The sequence below is a fragment of the Pseudophryne corroboree genome (genome assembly GCF_028390025.1).
Source record: "Pseudophryne corroboree isolate aPseCor3 chromosome 3 unlocalized genomic scaffold, aPseCor3.hap2 SUPER_3_unloc_10, whole genome shotgun sequence".
NCBI lineage: Eukaryota > Metazoa > Chordata > Amphibia > Anura > Myobatrachidae > Pseudophryne > Pseudophryne corroboree.
The window spans coordinates 174105-194596 of NW_026967494.1; the positions used below are offsets into that span (position 1 = coordinate 174105).

A 20492-nucleotide genomic window follows, 5' to 3' on the forward strand; every position below is an offset into this window, starting at 1 on the left:
TGGGTTGTAGGAATGATCTCATTCCCGGCTGGGTCACGGTCTCCCTAGATTGCATAGTATTACTTTTCTTTTTTCCAGATCTGACCATGCTGAGAGGACAGATGATTAAACGATAGCATGTGATAGCGAGACTATATGCACGGTGCTGCTCAATACGCTGTGAAGTGCCTACAGCATGGTGACTCCCAGTGGAATGGCACTAGCACGCCATTAATCAGATTTCAGCCATTATGGTAATAAGCACACAGTGGGCATCGGTTTCCGCATCCCCGGAAAGGAGAGGACGGGTGCTGCATATCCGTGTCACCGGCTCCCAGTAGGTGACCCGAGGCACTTTGCAAATTCTGTCAGACAGGTATAAGGGCAGTAGAGTCACAGATATAAGTCCAAGTATATGGGAGAGCCACTAGGGGGAGCTCCAACCCAATACATACACCTCATAAGGCAAATCCACTGTGTAATAGGAGCAGGACCAGCAGTAAATATTAAATGCACAGAAACAGTTCCAGATTCACTGGTGCAAAATATGAGAAAGAAAAAAGCCCTCCAATAGCCCTTCCCCAAGCTGTGGAGCAAAAGGGAAAGGGGGCAGCAGCAGCAGTGGGGTCAGTGAAAAAGGCTCACCCAGTCAGCGGCTCGGCTCCAAGCTGCAGCAGGGTCCTCCAACTGCAGAGGAAAGATGGCCATCCAGAGTGGATTCTGAGGAGGGCAGCTGTAGCTGGCCGTGTTTCCCACGTCTTCGCACACCTCAGGAGCAGGCAGGCCACGGGAACAGTCGGGGATGACCCCAGTATCGAGCGCAGGGACCCTTTGCCGGGTGCCATCGCGGCGTCACGTGCCGCGTCCAGAGATCAGAGCTGGGGCCACCGCCGCTGGCCAAGGCCGTCCAGACAGGATGAGGGGGCGGTGGACGGCAGCAGCCACTGCAGAAGACGGTCCCTCAGTGGCTGTGGAAGCGGTAAGCTGCGGAAAGACGTCCGGGGTGGGAGAGGCGCATAAGCCCACCGCGGGCGTCTCCAGCGGGATAGATGGGAAAATTGAGTCCCCGGCCCCCAGGTAGAGAACAGGCCGCAACCTGCAGAGGGGTAGGAGACCCCCCTCCGGCTCCGCGAACCCGGCTCCCGGGGTAGGGGAAGTATGCAGGCACCAAGTGGGGCGGATATGGGTGCAGGATGTTGGGCTGGAGCTACTTTAAAGGGGTCTGCAAGGCTGCTTTGGTGGGAGCTCACCCAAAGCCTGTGTGCTCTCGATGGCAGCCAAGCCACGCCCCCCCACCCCCATTTTTTAATTAGTGGTAACTCCCTGTCACCTTCAGAAAATCAAAAAGAGGGGGACAATCAATATATAAGGAATACATAAGGAACAATAATTAAAATAAAGGAATAAGGGACAATAAAAAAAAATATAAATAAATGGATAGGATAAGGATACATTTAGTACAAAAACAGGGACTCAACAATAAAATGCAGTAATGGACAAAGGAAGACAATCAGTTATACAACACAGTGGGAAAAGCTAATAGGGAGAGTTACTACTTATCTGCTCCCTGCTCCACTGATCTGTGCACAGAAGTTGTTCTCCCCGGCGGCAGGCTCCCTCTATCCGCTGCTTCCTCCTGGCTGCTGGCTCTTCCTGGCTGCTGGCTTCCCCCTTGCTGCCGGCTTCTGGCTCCCTCAGGCCGTTGCTTCCTCCTGGCTGCTGGCTCTCCCCGCCCGTTGTCTGCTGGCTTCCCCCTTGCTGACGGCTTCTGGCTCCCCTGGCTTGTGGCTCTAGCACCTTGCCGCTCCATCCTTGTGTGCGCCCTTGTGTGTGCGTGCCCAATGTCACTTTCAGTTCCAGTCGCTCAATGCTCTTTCTCAGTAATAGAGTTCTCCTACATACTTGAAATGTATTTGTAGTTGATTATGTGCTCATATTGCTTATTATACTAATGTATAAACTGTGACTGCTGAATTTACTATAATTCTGTCAATTTTTTCAGTCTATTCCGATCTTCAATGCTTGTACAAAGCAGGGTAGGGTTGGATTTTATGTCCCTTTAACAAAATTTTAAGTGATTACAGCACAAATTGAGTAGTAGACTGTGCAAGTGTGTGATTATTTATCATGTCTAAGAGCGGCAAGGGTGAGGAAAATACACTCACAGCAGCACCAATATTCATCATGTTTGTCAAAGCAGAGTTAACCAATCAGGATCTGGTTCAGAAAAATTGTTTTAGCTTTCATCAAAGTCTCTTGAAAAATCCAAGGAGGACACAGATGCAAGTTGAACCACCATGGGCTACCTTTGTACAGACATTATCCAGTATAGCTCAGTGGATAATTCCAACTTCTGTACCAGGGATAGGTTACACTATTAACCCTTACATGCAGCATTCCACCTGAGGTTTATCACATCCAGCAGTGGAAGCAGCAGCCTCTCAACAAAAACAGGCTGAAAGAACAGTGGTAAGTAAAGCACATAGACATGAAACAACATCTTCACAGTCTACACATGCTTCAGATGAGGATTCGTTGGAGAATGAAGACTCATTACACTCCATTTCTGCATACGAAGCTGAGGAGGAAGGTCTCAGCTCAGTGGACATACCTGAGTTAATTAAGGTAATGAAAGCCATTCTATCCTTACAAGAATCAACAGTCTGTGTTAAAATCCAAGTCACCTGTGTTTAAATGTCCCAAAACAGTCAGTACTGAGTTTCCTAGGTCATAACAGCTGAAGGAAATTATGGAAGAGGCTTGGGATACTCCCAGTAAGAAATTTAGAATTCCAAGGGAATGGAATTTCAATTATCCTCTACCCCTACAACCACTTTCTGCAACATCACAATGGGATCCCAAAGGGCCTTCAGGCTTTTGGTATGAGATACTTTGAGACGAATATTCGAGGTGGGGGATATAGATGGCAATCTCCTTAGGTTTGAGAGCCAAATTATATTCCTAATGGGATGTCAACATCCAAGAGGTCTGAATGAAAACAACAGTTACTTACCTTTTTTGTAAGATTGAACGTACATCAGGAGAAAACGTGATCCTGTTGTATACCATTATGAGATCCAGTGTGTATCCAGGAGTTTTCCCTTTTGAGTAAATGATTACCTGCTGGATACGTCCACCTACTCACAAGTTCAAGTGATGATCCCCTGGGATTTGAGAGATCAAATCTAAAAGACAGCTACCTATCTTTTTTATAATTGGGGAACTATGATTCTGAATATACCATCATATGACTTATTGTTTTTTTGTCTTTCTAGGATTCTCTCTCTTGAGAAATTGATTACTTACTTGTTGTGTCCATATATATACATGGATTCAGTTGAGGGTATTTTGAGATCACATTCATTATTATATATTAATAGACATATGTCTATTTCATATATATTTAGGGGATGATTTGTACTTATAAATCCATTGTAGGGGCTAGATTCCTGTACGTGTCCCACATTTTATGCATATTATCAATACCTGTATTGCTAACTTCAGATTTGATCCATATAGCAGGAGTATATAGTAACATATTAATTATTAGATGTGGTGTTTTAGGGAAGAGCCCTGGATATACTTTAACATAGAATTTATTCACCTATGCAGGGAATACATGAGTATGTAACCTATTTGAGGCTAGCATTCAAATAAGTCCACACAGACCATTAGGCATTGGGTAGTAGACACTTTGAGATGAACATCTGAGGTGGGGACACAGATGGAGATCTTCTCAGGTTTGAGGGTCAATGGCATCCTTAATGGGATACCAGTATCCAAAAGGGCTAAAGGAAAATAAGTTACTTACCTTATTTTTGAAGATTGAACATACATTAGGTAAAAATGTGATTTTGATGCATACCATCATGTGACCCATTGTGTACCCAGAATTCTCCCTTCTGAGCAATAGACTACTTACCTGTTACACTCATTTATTCACAAATCCAAGTGATGATGCCCTGAGATTTAAGAGATAAAATATAACAATAGCCACTTACCTTTCAATGATGGGGAATTAAGATCTCGATGCACACCATGATACATTTTATTAATCAATAGCTCTCATGGGATTCCCTCATTTGAGAAATTGATCACTTACCCGATGTGCCCAAACATTTATGGATTCAATCATCTACCAGGATTCAACGTTTTAGACACATGACATGTGTGAGACAATCAGTGCTGCAGAAGTAAATAGGAGCCTTGGAGAGGACGATGTGATGCGCGATCACATGCTCACACACCCGTCCGCGATTGGCTTTCCTTTCCTTTATAGTCATTCTAGGTAGAGCAATCGGGTTTGTCCTGACGAAGCTGGTGTGAAACGTGCACGTCGAGTGGCATTTCAAAGCAGCATTGATATGCCTGCTTAATTCACTGTGAAAAATGTTTACATTTAATCTAATGATGTAAAGAATTGTGTAACAATACGACCAGAAATATCCAAATGAATGACAACCAATCTAGTTTATCTATGGTGTCACGATCTGGGTATCTGGACGCCATTACTTACCCTTCAGATGCCTCCTAAGGCTGGCTCAGCGTTCCAGGACCGGATCCCGCTGTTCCTGAGTTTCCACATGCAGAATGTCAGAGTGGTGATTTCATCAGCCGCGGCCTCCGCTGTGCCCGCGTGGTTAAATGTGCGCTTGTCAGTCTGGCGTCTCCCGTCTCCTGTGGCCGGCGTCGCCATTACTGTTTCAATTCTCACATGGATTACAAACCAAACTTCCCTCCAAGTGTCTGCATGGGCGCAGCCATCTTGGATTTTGTCATCTGATCATTTCCACCAATCTGCTGTCTGTATTGTTGATTTGCATAATTGCCTAGCCAACCCCTTCCTTGCTGCAGGTATAAGTAAGCTGTGCCTGAGCAAGGAAGGCGTCAGTGCTTTGGTTGTCTAACCTAGTTCCAGTTTGTCTCTCTCCTGTGGTTGTCTTCCAGGTTCCAGCTCCTGTCTCCAGACTTCTGCTATAGAGACCCGCACCAGCATTCCATCTGCGGTGTAGCCTGACTCTCCGATCCATTCTGGACTCACCTGTTTCCAGCTACAACAATCACCTGCTTCCAGCCCAGCTTCCAGCAGTGTACAGCTTCTCTTAAAGGGCCGGTGTCCTTTTCTGCAGTTTACCACTCTCCACCGGTATTATTATTTCACCGCTCTCAAACAATCACCTGCTTCCAGCCCAGCTTCCAGCAGTGTACAGCTTCTCTTAAAGGGCCGGTGTCCTTTTCTGCAGTTTACCACTCTCCACCGGTATTATTATTTCACCGCTCTCAAACTCCAAACTTCATTATTATTTCATCGCTCTCAAGTTCGTTTATTATTTAACTGGTCCCAGCCAGTATCCACTCCGTATCAACAACAGTCTGGTTCCAGCCAGTATCCACAGCAGCCGTTTTATCTTCAGCAGCCCAGCCTTTCCTGGAACACCGGCTGGTACGATCCTGGGTTCTCTCCATTGCTACAGTCAGGCCTGGTAAGGACTTTCCAACTAGAAGATTATAAGAACTGTCTCACACTACCAGTGCCTGTGGCCCTTGCCACCCTGTAGTACCCAGGAATTGTATTTATCCTCTGTTGACTTTTAGGTTTCCTTTTACTGCTGCTGTATTACGGAGTTTGTCATAATAAACATCATTGACTTTTATCCTGGTTGTCGTGGTCACGCCTTCGGGCAGTTATTCTACATGTTACTTACATGTCTAGGGGTCTGATACAACCTCCCAGGTTCCGTTACATCTCAGCCCCTACAACTGAGGCTGCCTCCCGTCAGCTCAGGCCCTCAGTTGTGACAGTAAGCACTGACCAGATGAATCCAGCCGGAGACCAGGATCAAGCGGCCAGGCCGATGCAAGAACTGGCAGCCCGACTTGAACATCAGGAGGCTGCACAGGGCCACATCATCCGCTGTCTCCAGGATCTCTCTACACGGCTGGATGGGATTCAAACGACCCTCCGTGGACCTGGCACGTCCGGTGCGTCCACTACAGTGACACCAGCTGTAACCCCACCCACCTTACCCATTTCCAGTCCACATCTTCATCTTCCAACGCCAGCAAAATTTGATGGATCTCCAAGGTTCTGCAGGGGATTTCTCAATCAATGTGAAATCCACTTTGAGCTTCTACCTGGCAATTTCTTCAGTGACCGTACCAAAATTGCCTATGTCATCTCCCTTCTCAGTGGCTCAGCCCTTGACTGGGCATCACCTTTATGGGAGAAGTCTGATCCCCTGCTATCCTCCTATACTGACTTTGTAGCTACATTCAGGCGCATCTTCGACGAGCCAGGCCGGATAACATCTGCTTCATCTGAGATTCTTCGTTTACGCCAGGGAACACGTACTGTGGGACAGTATCTTATACAGTTTAAAATCCTGGCATCCGAACTGGCATGGAATGACGAGGCCCTGTATGCTGCATTCTGGCATGGCTTATCAGAACGCATCAAGGATGAGTTAGCTACCAGAGACTTGCCCTCTAAGTTGGATGAGCTAATTTCTCTTTGCACGAAGGTTGATCTACGCTTTAGAGAGAGAGCAACCGAGCGAGGAAGATCATCTACTCCTAAATCTTCTGCTCCTCCTCCTCGTCAATCATCTCCATCCAAGGATGAGCCTATGCAAATTAGTCGTTCCCGTCTATCTCCCGCTGAGCGCCGAAGACGTCTCTCTGAGTCTCTCTGCCTCTACTGTGCAGCTCCGTCGCACACTATCAATGCCTGTCCCAAACGTCCGGGAAACTCCAGATCCTAGCTCGCCAAGGAGAGGGCCGGCTAGGAGTAATGATCTCCTCTCCATCTCCTCATGACTGTAACCTCCCAGTGTCGCTCCAAATTGCTCAACGTTACAGGAACGTCATTGCCCTCCTTGATTCCGGAGCAGCTGGGAATTTCATAACCGAAGCTTTTGTTAAACGGTGTTCCCTACACACCAAGAGGCTGTCCTCGTCCATCTCTTTGACTGCCGTGGATGGCAGCAACATTTTTGACGCAGTCATTTCCTTAAGGACTCTTCCAGTTCATCTGAGAGTGGGAGTTCTTCATTCTGAGTATATTTCTTTTTTAGTGATTCCAAGAGCCACACATCCAGTGGTTTTAGGCCTTCCATGGCTCCGTCTCCACAACCCATCAATTGACTGGACGACTACGCAAATACTGGCATGGGGTCCCTCCTGTGCTGAGACGTGTTTAGCCAAAGTTCTTCCTGTTTGTTCTTCCTTCCCCAGGTCAACTGATGTTCCGCCTCCTCCATATCAAGACTTCACGGATGTGTTCAGTAAAGCCTCTGCTGATATCCTTCCTCCTCATAGAGAATGGGACTGCCCAATCGACCTCATTCCAGGGAAGGTTCCACCGCGAGGCCGAACTTATCCATTGTCTCTGCCCGAGACACACTCCATGGAAGAGTACATCAAAGAGAACCTGGCGAAGGGTTTCATCCGACCATCTTCTTCTCCAGCCGGCGCAGGCTTCTTCTTCGTTAAGAAGAAAGACGGTGGTCTGCGTCCGTGCATCGACTACAGAGGTCTGAACGACATTACCGTCAAGAACCGATACCCTTTACCCCTGATTACCGAGCTCTTTGATAGAGTTAGTGGTGCAACCATTTTCACAAAGCTGGACTTGAGGGGTGCCTACAATCTCATCCGAATCCGTGAGGGTGACGAGTGGAAGACCGCCTTTAACACCCGTGACGGACATTATGAGTACCTCGTCATGCCCTTCGGATTGAGCAACGCTCCAGCAGTCTTCCAGCACTTCGTGAATGAGATCTTCAGGGACATCTTGTACCGCCATGTCGTGGTTTATCTAGACGACATCCTCATCTTTGCTAATAATCTCGAAGATCATCGTTTCTGGGTAAAAGAGGTTCTTTCCCGTCTCCGTGTCAATCACCTCTATTGTAAATTGGAGAAGTGTGTGTTTGAAGTTAAAACCATTCCGTTTCTAGGTTACATTGTGTCCGGTTCCGGACTAGAGATGGATCCTGAGAAACTCCAAGCAATCCAGAATTGGCCTATACCCTTAAGCCTCAAAGGGGTCCAGAGGTTCTTAGGGTTCGCCAATTATTATAGAAAATTTATACGAGACTTTTCCACCATTGTGGCGCCTATCACTGCATTAACCAAGAAAGGTGCTAATTCGTACAAGTGGTCCGAGGAAGCTACACAGGCCTTTCACCTTCTGAAGCAACGGTTCATCTCTGCACCAGTTCTGAAACAGCCTGACACCGACTCTCCTTTTATCTTAGAGGTAGACGCCTCCTCCGTTGGAGTAGGAGCAGTGTTATCCCAGAGGGCCAAAGATGGACATCTACATCCTTGCAGTTTCTTCTCCCGGAAGTTCTCCCCAGCTGAGCGCAACTATGCCATTGGCGATCAGGAGTTGCTAGCCATCAAGCTTGCTCTGGGGGAGTGGAGATACCTGTTGGAGGGAGCTTCCCACTCAATCACCATACTCACCGACCACAAAAATCTTTTATATCTCAAAGGCGCACAATGTCTGAATCCTCGTCAGGCCAGATGGGCACTTTTCTTCTCTAGGTTTGACTTTAAACTCCAGTTCTGTCCGGGTTCTCAGAATCGTAAGGCCGATGCCCTTTCCCGCTCATGGGAGCAAGAAAATGAGTCCGAGTCTGCAGACAAGCATCCTATTATTAATCCGTTGGCATTCTCCACGGTAGGGATGGACTCTACGCCTCCACCAGGGAAAAGTTTTGTTAAGCCAGTTCTAAGGAAGAAGCTCATGCATTGGGTCCATGCTTCCCGTTTTGCTGGACATACAGGCATTCAGAAAACCCTTGAATTTATTTCTAGGTCCTACTGGTGGCCAACTCTGAAGAAGGACGTTATGGAATTTATTGCCTCCTGCCCAAAGTGTGCCCAACACAAAGTCTCCCGCCAGTCGCCTGCGGGGAAACTGGTTCCATTATCTGTTCCCCGTCGACCATGGACCCATTTGTCGATGGACTTTGTTTCCGATCTACCTATCTGCAACAAGTTTAATACCATCTGGGTGGTAGTTGACCGGTTCACCAAGATGGCACATTTCATTCCTCTCACCGGTCTTCCGTCAGCTTCCAAGTTGGTTCAAGTGTTTATATTCCGACTTCACGGTCTTCCTGAAGAGATCATCTCGGATCGTGGAGTACAATTTGTAGCCAAATTTTGGCGAAGTTTGTGTCAAGCCCTCCAAGTCAAGTTAAAGTTTTCCACGGCTTACCATCCTCAGACCAATGGTCAAACCGAGAGGGTGAATCAGGACTTGGAGGCCTTCCTCCGTATATATGTGTCTTCCTCTCAAGATGACTGGGTTCAACTCCTTCCTTGGGCCGAGTTCAGCCACAACAATCAATACCATTCTTCATCTTCTTCTACACCATTCTTCATTAATTATGGATTCCACCCTAAAGTCCCAGAATTCCAACCGCTTCCCGCAACTTCTGTTCCAGCAGTGGATGTCACCTTGCGTCAGTTTTCAAATAACTGGAGGAACGTCCGCGCAGCCCTGCTTAAAGCCTCATTCAGGTATAAGAAGCTTGCCGATAGGAAGCGTAGAGCGGTTCCTGCTCTCAAGGTGGGTGATCGTGTGTGGTTGTCCACGAAGAATTTGAGGTTGAGAGTTCCCAGCATGAAATTTGCACCTCGCTACATCGGACCCTTCAAGATTGAACAAGTCATCAATCCTGTTGCCTACAGGTTACAGTTACCATCCTTCTTGAAAATACCCAGGACTTTTCATGTTTCTTTGTTGAAACCGCTGATCCTGAATCAGTTTCATTCCGCACTTCCTCCAGCTCCCAAAGTTCAGACTCAACGGGGAGTCGAGTACGAGGTGGCCAAGATTTTGGACTCACGTTTCCGTTACGGTCAGTTACAATACCTCATTGACTGGAAGGGCTATGGTCCTGAAGAACGCTCTTGGACCAATGCCTCAGACGTCCATGCTCCTGCCTTGGTCCGAAATTTCCATGCAAAGTTTCCTTTAAAGCCTAAGAAGTGTCCTGGGGCCACTCCTAAAGGGGGGGGTGCTGTCACGATCCGGGTATCTGGACGCCATTACTTACCCTTCAGATGCCCCCTAAGGCTGGCTCAGCGTTCCAGGACCGGATCCCGCTGTTCCTGAGTTTCCACATGCAGAATGTCAGAGTGGTGATTTCATCAGCCGCGGCCTCCGCTGTGCCCGCGTGGTTAAATGTGCGCTTGTCAGTCTGGCGTCTCCTGTCTCCTGTGGCCGGCGTCGCCATTACTGTTTCAATTCTCACATGGATTACAAACCAAACTTCCCTCCAAGTGTCTGCATGGGCGCAGCCATCTTGGATTTTGTCATCTGATCATTTCCACCAATCTGCTGTCTGTATTGTTGATTTGCATAATTGCCTAGCCAACCCCTTCCTTGCTGCAGGTATAAGTAAGCTGTGCCTGAGCAAGGAAGGCGTCAGTGCTTTGGTTGTCTAACCTAGTTGCAGTTTGTCTCTCTCCTGTGGTTGTCTTCCAGGTTCCAGCTCCTGTCTCCAGACTTCTGCTATAGAGACCCGCACCAGCATTCCATCTGCGGTGTAGCCTGACTCTCCGATCCATTCTGGACTCACCTGTTTCCAGCTACAACAATCACCTGCTTCCAGCCCAGCTTCCAGCAGTGTACAGCTTCTCTTAAAGGGCCGGTGTCCTTTTCTGCAGTTTACCACTCTCCACCGGTATTATTATTTCACCGCTCTCAAACAATCACCTGCTTCCAGCCCAGCTTCCAGCAGTGTACAGCTTCTCTTAAAGGGCCGGTGTCCTTTTCTGCAGTTTACCACTCTCCACCGGTATTATTATTTCACTGCTCTCAAACTCCAAACTTCATTATTATTTCATCGCTCTCAAGTCAATCACCTGCTTCCAGCCCAGCTTCCAGCAGTGTACAGCTTCTCTTAAAGGGCCGGTGTCCTTTCTGCAGTTTACCACTCTCCACCGGTATTATTATTTCATCGCTCTCAAAGTTGTTTATTATTTAACTGGTTCCAGCCAGTATCCACTCCGTACCAACAACAGTCTGGTTCCAGCCAGTATCCACAGCAGCCGTTTTATCTTCAGCAGCCCAGCCTTTCCTGGAACACCAGCTGGTACGATCCTGGGTTCTCTCCATTGCTACAGTCAGGCCTGGTAAGGACTTTCCAACTAGAAGATTATAAGAACTGTCTCACACTACCAGTGCCTGTGGCCCTTGCCACCCTGTAGTACCCAGGAATTGTATTTATCCTCTGTTGACTTTTAGGTTTCCTTTTACTGCTGCTGTGTTACGGAGTTTGTCATAATAAACATCATTGACTTTTATCCTGGTTGTCGTGGTCACGCCTTCGGGCAGTTATTCTACATGTTACTTACATGTCTAGGGGTCTGATACAACCTCCCAGGTTCCGTTACATCTCAGCCCCTACAACTGAGGCTGCCTCCCATCAGCTCAGGCCCTCAGTTGTGACATATGGGATGTAAAGTGAGACAATACTTGAAGATTGGTTAGCACATACGCACCTCAGGTTATCCGCGATATATAGTAAACTTCATGTGGTGGAACTAGCACAGCACAGCATATCTGTGATTTAATGGCTCCTTGAGAACATTTCCTATGATAGGCTTTCTCAGAAATACGGAGTCTCACATATGAGTGTAATTGAATCAATGTAATACGTGATATCAGGGCTGTAGCTAGGTGTGTGCGGAGGGGGCACCGCACATAGCGCTGCAGGCTAGGGGGCACTGTTGGTGGCACTTGTCAATTATCTACTTTAATTACTTTCACTTGCAGCTTCCCCTCTTTTTGAAGCCCAGCATCTCCTGACTGCACCTGTCTCCTACCTTGTCGCCTTCTGTCGCTAACACCTAAACAACATTCATAAACTTAACTTGAGATTTCTTTGTTATTCAGTCACACTGTCCTTTATTACATTTCAAAATGCTGACATACCCGGAATTCAAACCCACTGCCTGTGGCACTGCAGTCAGACAGTTTATTCATTGAGCTATCTGCCCTTGCATAGAAAGGTAGATAATTCTAAGCTAGAGAATTCTATTTGAAGCTTACCTTGTACTTTGTGAAAAAATGATCAGCATTGCGGCTGAGCAGATCTATGTAGTGTGTGGCTGCAAGAGATTGCATGTGTGGCTGCACACTACATAGAACTGCTCAATTGCAATGCTGATTATGTTTTTATAATCTTACAGTAGCTTCGTATAGTGTACATAGTTTTTATGCAGGATCAAATAGCTCAATGAGTAGGGTGTTTGATTCAAATTCAACAGGTTATAGGTTTGAATCCTGGGTATGGCAGTATATTGAAATGTGTTAATTAATAAAGGGTATTGTAACTAAATAACAACAAGCTTTCTCTGTCTATTATATATATAATGTGGAAAGGATGTCATAGCATTGTCATGCCCCTTTCCAACGAGTCATGCGCCTTATGTCCCAATTGGAAAAATGTAAGGGGGGGGAGCACCAATTCTCTCTCTGGCACAGAGCACCAAAAAGTCTAGTTACAGCTCTGCGTGATATACAGTAGCGGATCTTGCCACGGGCAAGCAGGACTTTTGCCCGGGGCGCCGCCTTCCGGAGGGCACCGTCACCGTCTTCCGGAGGGCACCGGCGCCGTCCGGAGGGCGCCGCACCATGGCAAGATCCGCTGCTGATGTGCCGTCTGCCCCCCGCTGCCGCTGTCTCCCGCCGTGAAGGGAACTAGTTGCGTAGCGTCTAGTTTCCCTTCGTGGAGAGGACGTTTACTGTGCGGTGCGCGATGACGTCATCGCGCACCGCACAGCAATGGTCCTCTCCACGAAGGGAACTAGACACGAAGCTTCTAGTTTCCCTTCATGGAGAGGACCTTTGCTGTGCGGTGCGCAATGCCATCATCGCGCACCGCACATCATTTCATCGGTGCTACTACTGTACAGGGGGCGTAAGTGACAACGCCCCCTGTATGAAGCCACGCCCCCATCGCCTGCCCACGGCGCACAATACCCTTGTGCCGGCCCTGGTGATATACCTGTGTTAGCTGGTCTATATGCATATTAATTGGCATGAGACCTAACAAATATATGTATTAGTGCCTCCTTCATTAATATTCCATATCACGGAATTTAATGACTATATAGTGTCAGAAATATAAGTAAGATCACATGTGATATAGCATGCCATAAGGACACATATCACATGGGGAAAACCATGCTCTCTCTATTTTAGTCAGTTAAAAAATATATATTCTTTTAAAATATATATAAATAATACTTGTGGCTCCTAATAGACAAACCAGGTACATAATCCCTTCTAATATAAATAGATATGCTATTAGCAATAAAAACAAAACCAAAAAAACATGTTTTTAAATTTTTTATTAGATTCCGCCAGCAAAGTGAGGCGGAATGAAATTGACGAAATGACTGTCGAAAAGCACTGTTGTCGAATCGACATTCTTCAATTGAATATACTTTTGTCGAAAAGCCGCGTTTTTACCACTGCAGACATATCGAATTTAACAACTGTCGAATTTCAAAAAGTCGAATCTGAAATGTCCGTTTTTTTGTCGAAAAGTACTATATTGCATTGTCGAATTTAAAATGCCCCGTTTTTCGACATTTGCGGCAATTCGACCGCAATTACATATACCCAATCATTACAATACTGCCAGCAGGAGAACTGCATAGCAACACTGTAACAAATGTGTTACACCGCAGCCTGATCTCCCTCTGTGAAGGGAAGGATTTAAGACGTATCAGCTACAATCAATGTCAGAGTATGTAGCAATTGGATAAGAAACAATGTATAAATAAATCGGCTACAGTGAGGTTCTTTTCAATCCACCTTTCAATAACAGGCTTTTACATGATACGTGCTTCTACTACTTCATTTATGTTTAAACTATCTCACGATTTGAGTCATCCACAAATGAAATGATATGTTAAGAATTACTTATGAGCTGTTTATTTAAACAGTTCAGACAACCAATTAGGTTGAGAACCCCATAATGAGAAATGGTAATATACCCCAATATTAGGAGACTATAGATACACAGCGATTGTATCCAGAGAACGGGTTTTCCTTATTCTATCTCACATCTCACACTACTACACTCATCACCAGACAAATAATTTACACATGGTGAGTATTTGATTTATTATATGATAGTTGTTTAGAGATTAAACAAAACAGTGGAATGTTGAAGTTATATCAAATATCCTGTATTGTCTCATTAATTGTGCTATGATTCTTGGTATTCTAATGTTCCCTTAAACAGTGTCTTCTTTTAGTATAGAGTTACTATGCACAGAGTAATATTCTCCCTCAACCCTTGAGCATCATTTGATTAGGTGTTTATGTGGCTAGTAGCAAGGCCTGTGTGTAGATAACGAGTGCTCAATGATATTGTATGAGACTTTGTGGCAGAACAAGGACATATCATGGAATATCTGATGGACCTTCACTTTGGATAACAACACGTTATTATGAACAAGAATGACCTTTATGACAACGAAGCCTATTAGAGAACCTAATTGTTATGTATAGGAGATTCAAGATTCATGGACAAGTCTGCCATCTTATGGATAAAACCACTCTCTTTAATTAGCTAATCTGACCATATTTGGCATTTCCCCTAATTGTTCATCAACCAATGTATCTCCATGATTTAATCTATATGTACGCCTTGTGTGTAAATAAGCTCTGAATAATTGTATAATGTTATGGTATAAATAATGTAAAGTCAGTGTTCTAAAGACACAGGCTCATTGATGAATTCTGTCTTGGTCCACGCTCCTCTGCGCAGAATATTGGGTGTGGTTCCCTCTTTGATAATAAATTCTATATGCTGAATATCATCACAACGGAGAACTCTCTATTATTATTATAATTCGGCTTTAACACCAGACTTGTTGTATTGGGACTGTTTACCATCTCCTTTTCTTTTTGTTTTCCCTTGAGACAGAAAGGGCTGAAAAGCCGGAATTTTAGGCTTGAATTTGCATGTGGAAGGAAACTTCACTTTTTTGGAGTCTGCTTCTGACTCCAAGATACTGGTTAATTCTTTACCAAAAAGAATATCTCCAGTAAAAGGTAAACACTCCAAAACCTTTTTGGATTCTGAATCAGCTTTCCATGTACGTAGCCAAACCACTCTGCGAGCGGCTACTGCTGAAGCTGATGCCTGAGAGGCAATAGTACCCATATTCATTGCAACCTGTTTGATATATGCTACATGAAATTTTTGCTCTCTATATGCAATTGAAAGAACCATTTCCAATGCATCAGCCCAGGCAGCCACTGCTTTTGCCAGCCAGGCTGAAGCTTTGATTGATCTTATGATTGCCCCAGACGGGGCAAAATATTTTTTTTTACCAAAAACCATCAACTCTCCTATCCATGACACCATTTAATGATGTTGAAGGCAGAGGTAATGTGGATATTCCCACTAATAGAATTACATGCGTATCTACTTTGGGGGCCACCTCCCTGTTTAAACAGTCCTCAGCCAGAAGAGGATAACTGGAATTCCATTTCCTTGGAATTCTAAATTTCTTACTGGGTGTAACCAAAGCCTCTTCTATAAATTTCCTTCAGCTGTCCTGACCCAGGAAACTCAGTCCTGACTGTTTTGGGACATTTAAACACAGGTGACTTGGATTTTAACACAGGCTCTGCTGATTATTCTAAGGATAGAATGGCTTTCATCGCATTAATTAACTCAGATACGTCCACTGAGCTGAGACCTTCCGCCTCAGCTTCGTATGCAGAACCAGAGTGTAATGAGTCTTCATTCTCCAACGAATCCTCATCTGAAGCATGTGTAGACTGTAAAGATATTGTTTCATGTCTATGTGATTTACTTACCACTGTCCTTTCAGCCTGTTTTTGTTGTGAGGCTGCTGCTTCCCCTGCTGGATGTGATAAACCCCAGGTGGAATGCTGCATGTAAGGGTTAGTAGTGTAACCTAACCCTGGTACAGAAGTTGGAATTATCCGCCTAGCTACACTGGATATTGTCTATAAAAAGGTAGCCCATGTGGGTTCAACTTGCACCTGTGTCCTCCTTGGATTTGTCAAGACTTTGATGAGAGCTAAAACTATGTTTCTGAACCAGATCCTGAGAGGTTAGCCCAGCTTTGACAAACATGATGAGTATTGGTGCTGCTGTGAGTGTATTTTCCTCACCCTTGCCGCTCTTAGACATGATAAATAATCAGACACTTGCACAGTGTACTACACAATTTGTGACTGTAATCACTTAAAATTTTGTTAAAGTGACATAAAATCCGACCCTACCTTGCTTTGCACAAGCATTGAAGATCGGAATAGTCAGAAAAAAACTGACAGAATTTTAGTAAATTCAGCAGTCACAGGTTATACATTAGTATAATCAGCAATATGAGCACATAATCAACTACAAATACATTTCAAGTATGTAGGAGAAACCTATTACTGATAGAGCATCAAGCGACTGGAACCGGAAGTGACATTGGGCGCGCACACACAAGGACGCACACGAGGATGGAGCGACAAGGTGCTAGAACCGCGAGCCGGTGGAGCCAGAAGCCGGCAGCAAGGGGGAAGCCAGCGGCCGGGGAGAGACAATAGTCAGGAGGAAGCAGAGGCCGGAGGGAGCCAGCAGCTGGTGGGGAAGGGAGTCTGCAGCCGGGGAGAACAACTTCACAGATCAATGGAGCAGGGAGCAGATAAGTATTAACATTCCCTATTAGCTTTTCCCACTGTGTTGTATAACTGATTGTCTTCCTTTGTCCATTACTGCATTTTATTGTTGAGTCCCTGTATTTGTACTAAATTTATCCTTATCCTATCCATTTATTTATATATATTTGTTTTTATTTGTTTATTGTCTCTTATTCCTTTATTTTATTTATTTATTATTTGTCAGTGAGACAGTGTCTCTGGCACAGCTGTGTAATCATGATGTGAGTGTGTGTGCTGAGTAGTGAGTACTGCTAGCAGCAAGTCTCACAGTTTAACTGCAGTGTAGCAGTGTGGTGGGGGGGGGGAGAAGGGGGTTGCTACACCAATGAGTCAAGGAATGGAGGAGTTGGATGGGACTCACACAGCAGGTGGTGAAAAGCTTAAAAAGGAGGAGTGGTTGGAAGGTGAAGGAACTAGTAGGTTCAGAGGGGATTAGTGAGGGTAAGGACTCTCAAGGGAAATTGGAGTGGGAGCCCACAGGTACCAAACTGGGTAAAGAGCAGCTTTTAGGAAGGAAATAGGTGAGCCAGTCCCTGTGGTTGACCCTTCTCTGCCTCATGTGGGGTGGATCCTTGGACTCTCCAGTTCCTCAGGCGGCTGTGGATTCTTCTTGCCCACTACCTGGTGGTTCTGTGGTCATCTCAGGCCATGAACCTCCCAGATGCCTGGCTTCCAGATAAACATGAAATGGTCATGGAGGTGGTCCTGGGCTCTGTAGAGGAGGAGGTGAACCAAGCAAAGGAAAGTTGTGTCCCTTCTGAAGGGGCAATGGTGGACATTGTGAATGGTGAAGGGAAGGTTTTTTTCGACAGAGGGTTATGCCATATATAACAGAAGCATGGGTCCTCAGCCTATATGATGTGCCACCATTAATGTGACTTGTCTTGTCCGACCAAGCTTGATTTATGGGCTTTGTAATTTTTTTAAGCAGGATAAAGGCTGATTTTTTTTATTTCTGCAGTAGACTAGAATAAGCCCAGATAGTCCCACTTCCATTATACCACCTGAATGTGACGGTCAGTGACCACCGTGCCATCACTTACCTGTATGCTTACACGTAACAGAATGATGGAACACTTACACGGTTTCTTTACATCTTCTGGGGTCCACTCCGAGATTAGACATTATGGCGTAATTACTCTGACGGGAATATAAAACAGAATAAAAAATAAAAGCTTTAATGTAATAATTAGATGCAAACAAAAGCTTTTATTATGAAATACAGGGGAGTATCCGCACCATATAGATGTAACATACAACAAACCACCGCAGATGGAACCCGGGTGACTCTAATGCACATGATAATGTACAGGGTATATATGGATAGGATCTTGTATCTGAAAACACTCGGCACTCCTTATCAAGATGAGTGACTGCAACAAGTTAGGCAAACTAGAAGTGAAAACACGTTCCAATGGCCGCCATATTGTCGTGCAGCAATACAGATTGTGGAAACTGGTATTAGACATTCACATTTACACAAAGCACAAGATACAAAATAAACAGCAGAAAAAAGACCTAAGCATTTGGGATGTATTATTTAGGAAGTAAACAGAGGTACATTAATGAAAAGTGTGAGTAACAGTCATCAGTCTGCTTGTGAAGGTCTCTAGAGTGGTGGCCTCTTGGACTGTGCAAGGCAGTACGTTCCATGGTCAGGGCTGCAAAGCTAAAAGTTCAACCCTTAAATGAATGACAGGAGATTCTTGGTACTGCTGGTAACAGTCCATCTGTAGAAGCAAGCAAGCAGGGCAGTAAGGAGGCAGGAGCTGCTTCTAGTTCCTTGGACCATGTAATGTTGGGCTGGGAAGGTCAGTTAGCCAATTATGAAATAGATTTGTCATCTTACAGGCAGCCGGTGAAGGGAGTAGAGAATGGATGTTATGCGGCAGGAACGGGCTGGTCAGGTAACAGCTTGGCTGCTGCATTCTGTACTAGCTGCAAGCTCTGTAATTCTTTTGCTGGGTGACCCAGGTAGATGGCATTGCAGTAGTCTATGAACTTCTGAGGGAATCAAGTGCTTGATTCTGGCTATGGTCCACAGATGGAAGAATGAGGATTTGTATGTGGCAGATACCTGATGTCTGTGTCAGCCACATACCAGGACAACACAAAGATTCAGCACATGTTCAGTATTTTGCAATTCTGAACACCAAAGCATAAATCCAGATGGTTGGTAAAGCTGTAGTCTTGTCCTTTGTTGGTGAGCTTCTATTATGTTTCACAAAGACTGAGTCACAGCCAACTGGCATCATCCACCCCTGGCGCTCAGCTAGACAACCATTTATTGGTATTAGGTTCTCAGTACATGGAGCAAAAAGCAGGTAATCTGCATAGCAGTGGTAGACCAGGCCATGACGTCTGATTATATCACCCTGTGGTAGCATGTATATTTTATAAAGCATAGGAGATCGGATTCACCCTTGAGGAACATTGCACGACAGTGATAATTATACTCCAGAAGATTGAAATGGTTCTGTACTTTGGTAATGTCTAATATGTTCAACAAGAGCGGATTTATTTCTCTCACAGCATGAAAATGGCTTCTCATCTGTGAAATCGCTGATGTGTAACAAGTTGTGATTTCCATGCAAAACATTTCCCACACTCAGAACAGGAAAACGGCTTCTCACCTGTGTGACTTCTCTGATGTGTAACAAGATTTGATTTCTGTGCAAAACATTTCCCACACTCAGAACAGGAATACGGCCTCTCACCTGTGTGACTTCTCTGATGTGTAACAAGAACTGATTTCTGTGCAAAACATTTCTTACACGCAGAACAGGAATACGGCTTCTCACCTGTGTGACTTCTCTGATGTCTAACAAGATTTGATTTCTGTGCAAAACATTTCCCACACTCAGAACAGGAATACGACTTCTCACCTGTGTGACTTCTCTGATGTAAAACAAGATGTGATTTTGTTGCAAAACATTTCCCACACTCAGAACAGGAAAATGGCATCTCACCTGTGTGACTTCTCTGATGTATAACAAGATGTGATTTTGTTGCAAAACATCTCCTACACTCAGAACAGGAATATGGCTTCTCACCTGTGTGACTTCTCTCATGTTCAACAAGAGCTGATTTCTGTGCGAAACATTTCCTACACTCAGAACAGGAATATGGCTTCTCACCTGTGTGAGTTCTCTTATGTGTAACAAGATTTGATTTATATGTAAAACATTTCCCACACTCAAAACATGGAAATGGCTTCTTACCTGCCTTAGCTGGCTGATTGGTAATACGCTTTGTGTTCTGTGTAAAATATTTGGCATCTATAGAACAGGGAAACACTGTATCTACTCTCAGAGCTGTAACAGATGCACCAATATCAGAGTGATCAGGAGAACATTTCCCAGGATCAGAGGGATCAGCTGATAGAGCTGGATGTATAATTGGGGTAATGGGGTTAGCTCCTGGAGAATCCTGTCTACTGTCGTTATCGGTTATTTCAGAATCCAGGGATAACATTAGATGTCCTTCTGAGATGTTCCTGCTTGTGTGTCCATCTGCTGGAAATAAAATACATTAATACATAAAATGAGTAGACAAGACCCAGGGTGTTACAGGACACAATATATAATTCTATAACTGACATTTTTTACCTGAAATCATTGCTTTTATGTTTATTAAAAAACAAAAAAGCTAGGATGCTTAGACTGGAGCTTGATCAACACTGAACGCTCATGTGGGATTACTAGAGGTGACATGGACGCTCATGTGGGATTACTAGAGGTGACAAATGCAAAATCATGCACTTGGGTCTCAAAAATCCAAAGGCTAA

The 20492-nt window shown here is 45.0% G+C and overlaps 2 protein-coding genes across 5 annotated transcripts in view; one reads left to right on the top strand and one right to left on the bottom strand.

Moving 5' to 3' along the window:
* Window positions 1–20492, top strand: part of LOC134983203 (zinc finger protein 850-like) — a 147076-nt gene that overhangs the window by 20804 nt on the left and 105780 nt on the right. The gene's annotated exons all lie outside the window — the stretch shown is intronic.
* LOC134983201 (oocyte zinc finger protein XlCOF7.1-like) overlaps window positions 17895–20492 on the bottom strand; it is a 55987-nt gene continuing 53389 nt past the window's right edge. For 3 of the 4 annotated variants that reach the window (XM_063948941.1, XM_063948942.1, XM_063948940.1), the window contains exon 7: window positions 17895–20220. In XM_063948941.1, the coding sequence (XP_063805011.1) occupies window positions 19253–20220 (968 nt within the window). In that variant the 3' untranslated portion in view covers window positions 17895–19252. The remainder of the gene's footprint in view (window positions 20221–20492) is intronic. The other variant, XM_063948943.1, reaches the window with a different exon arrangement.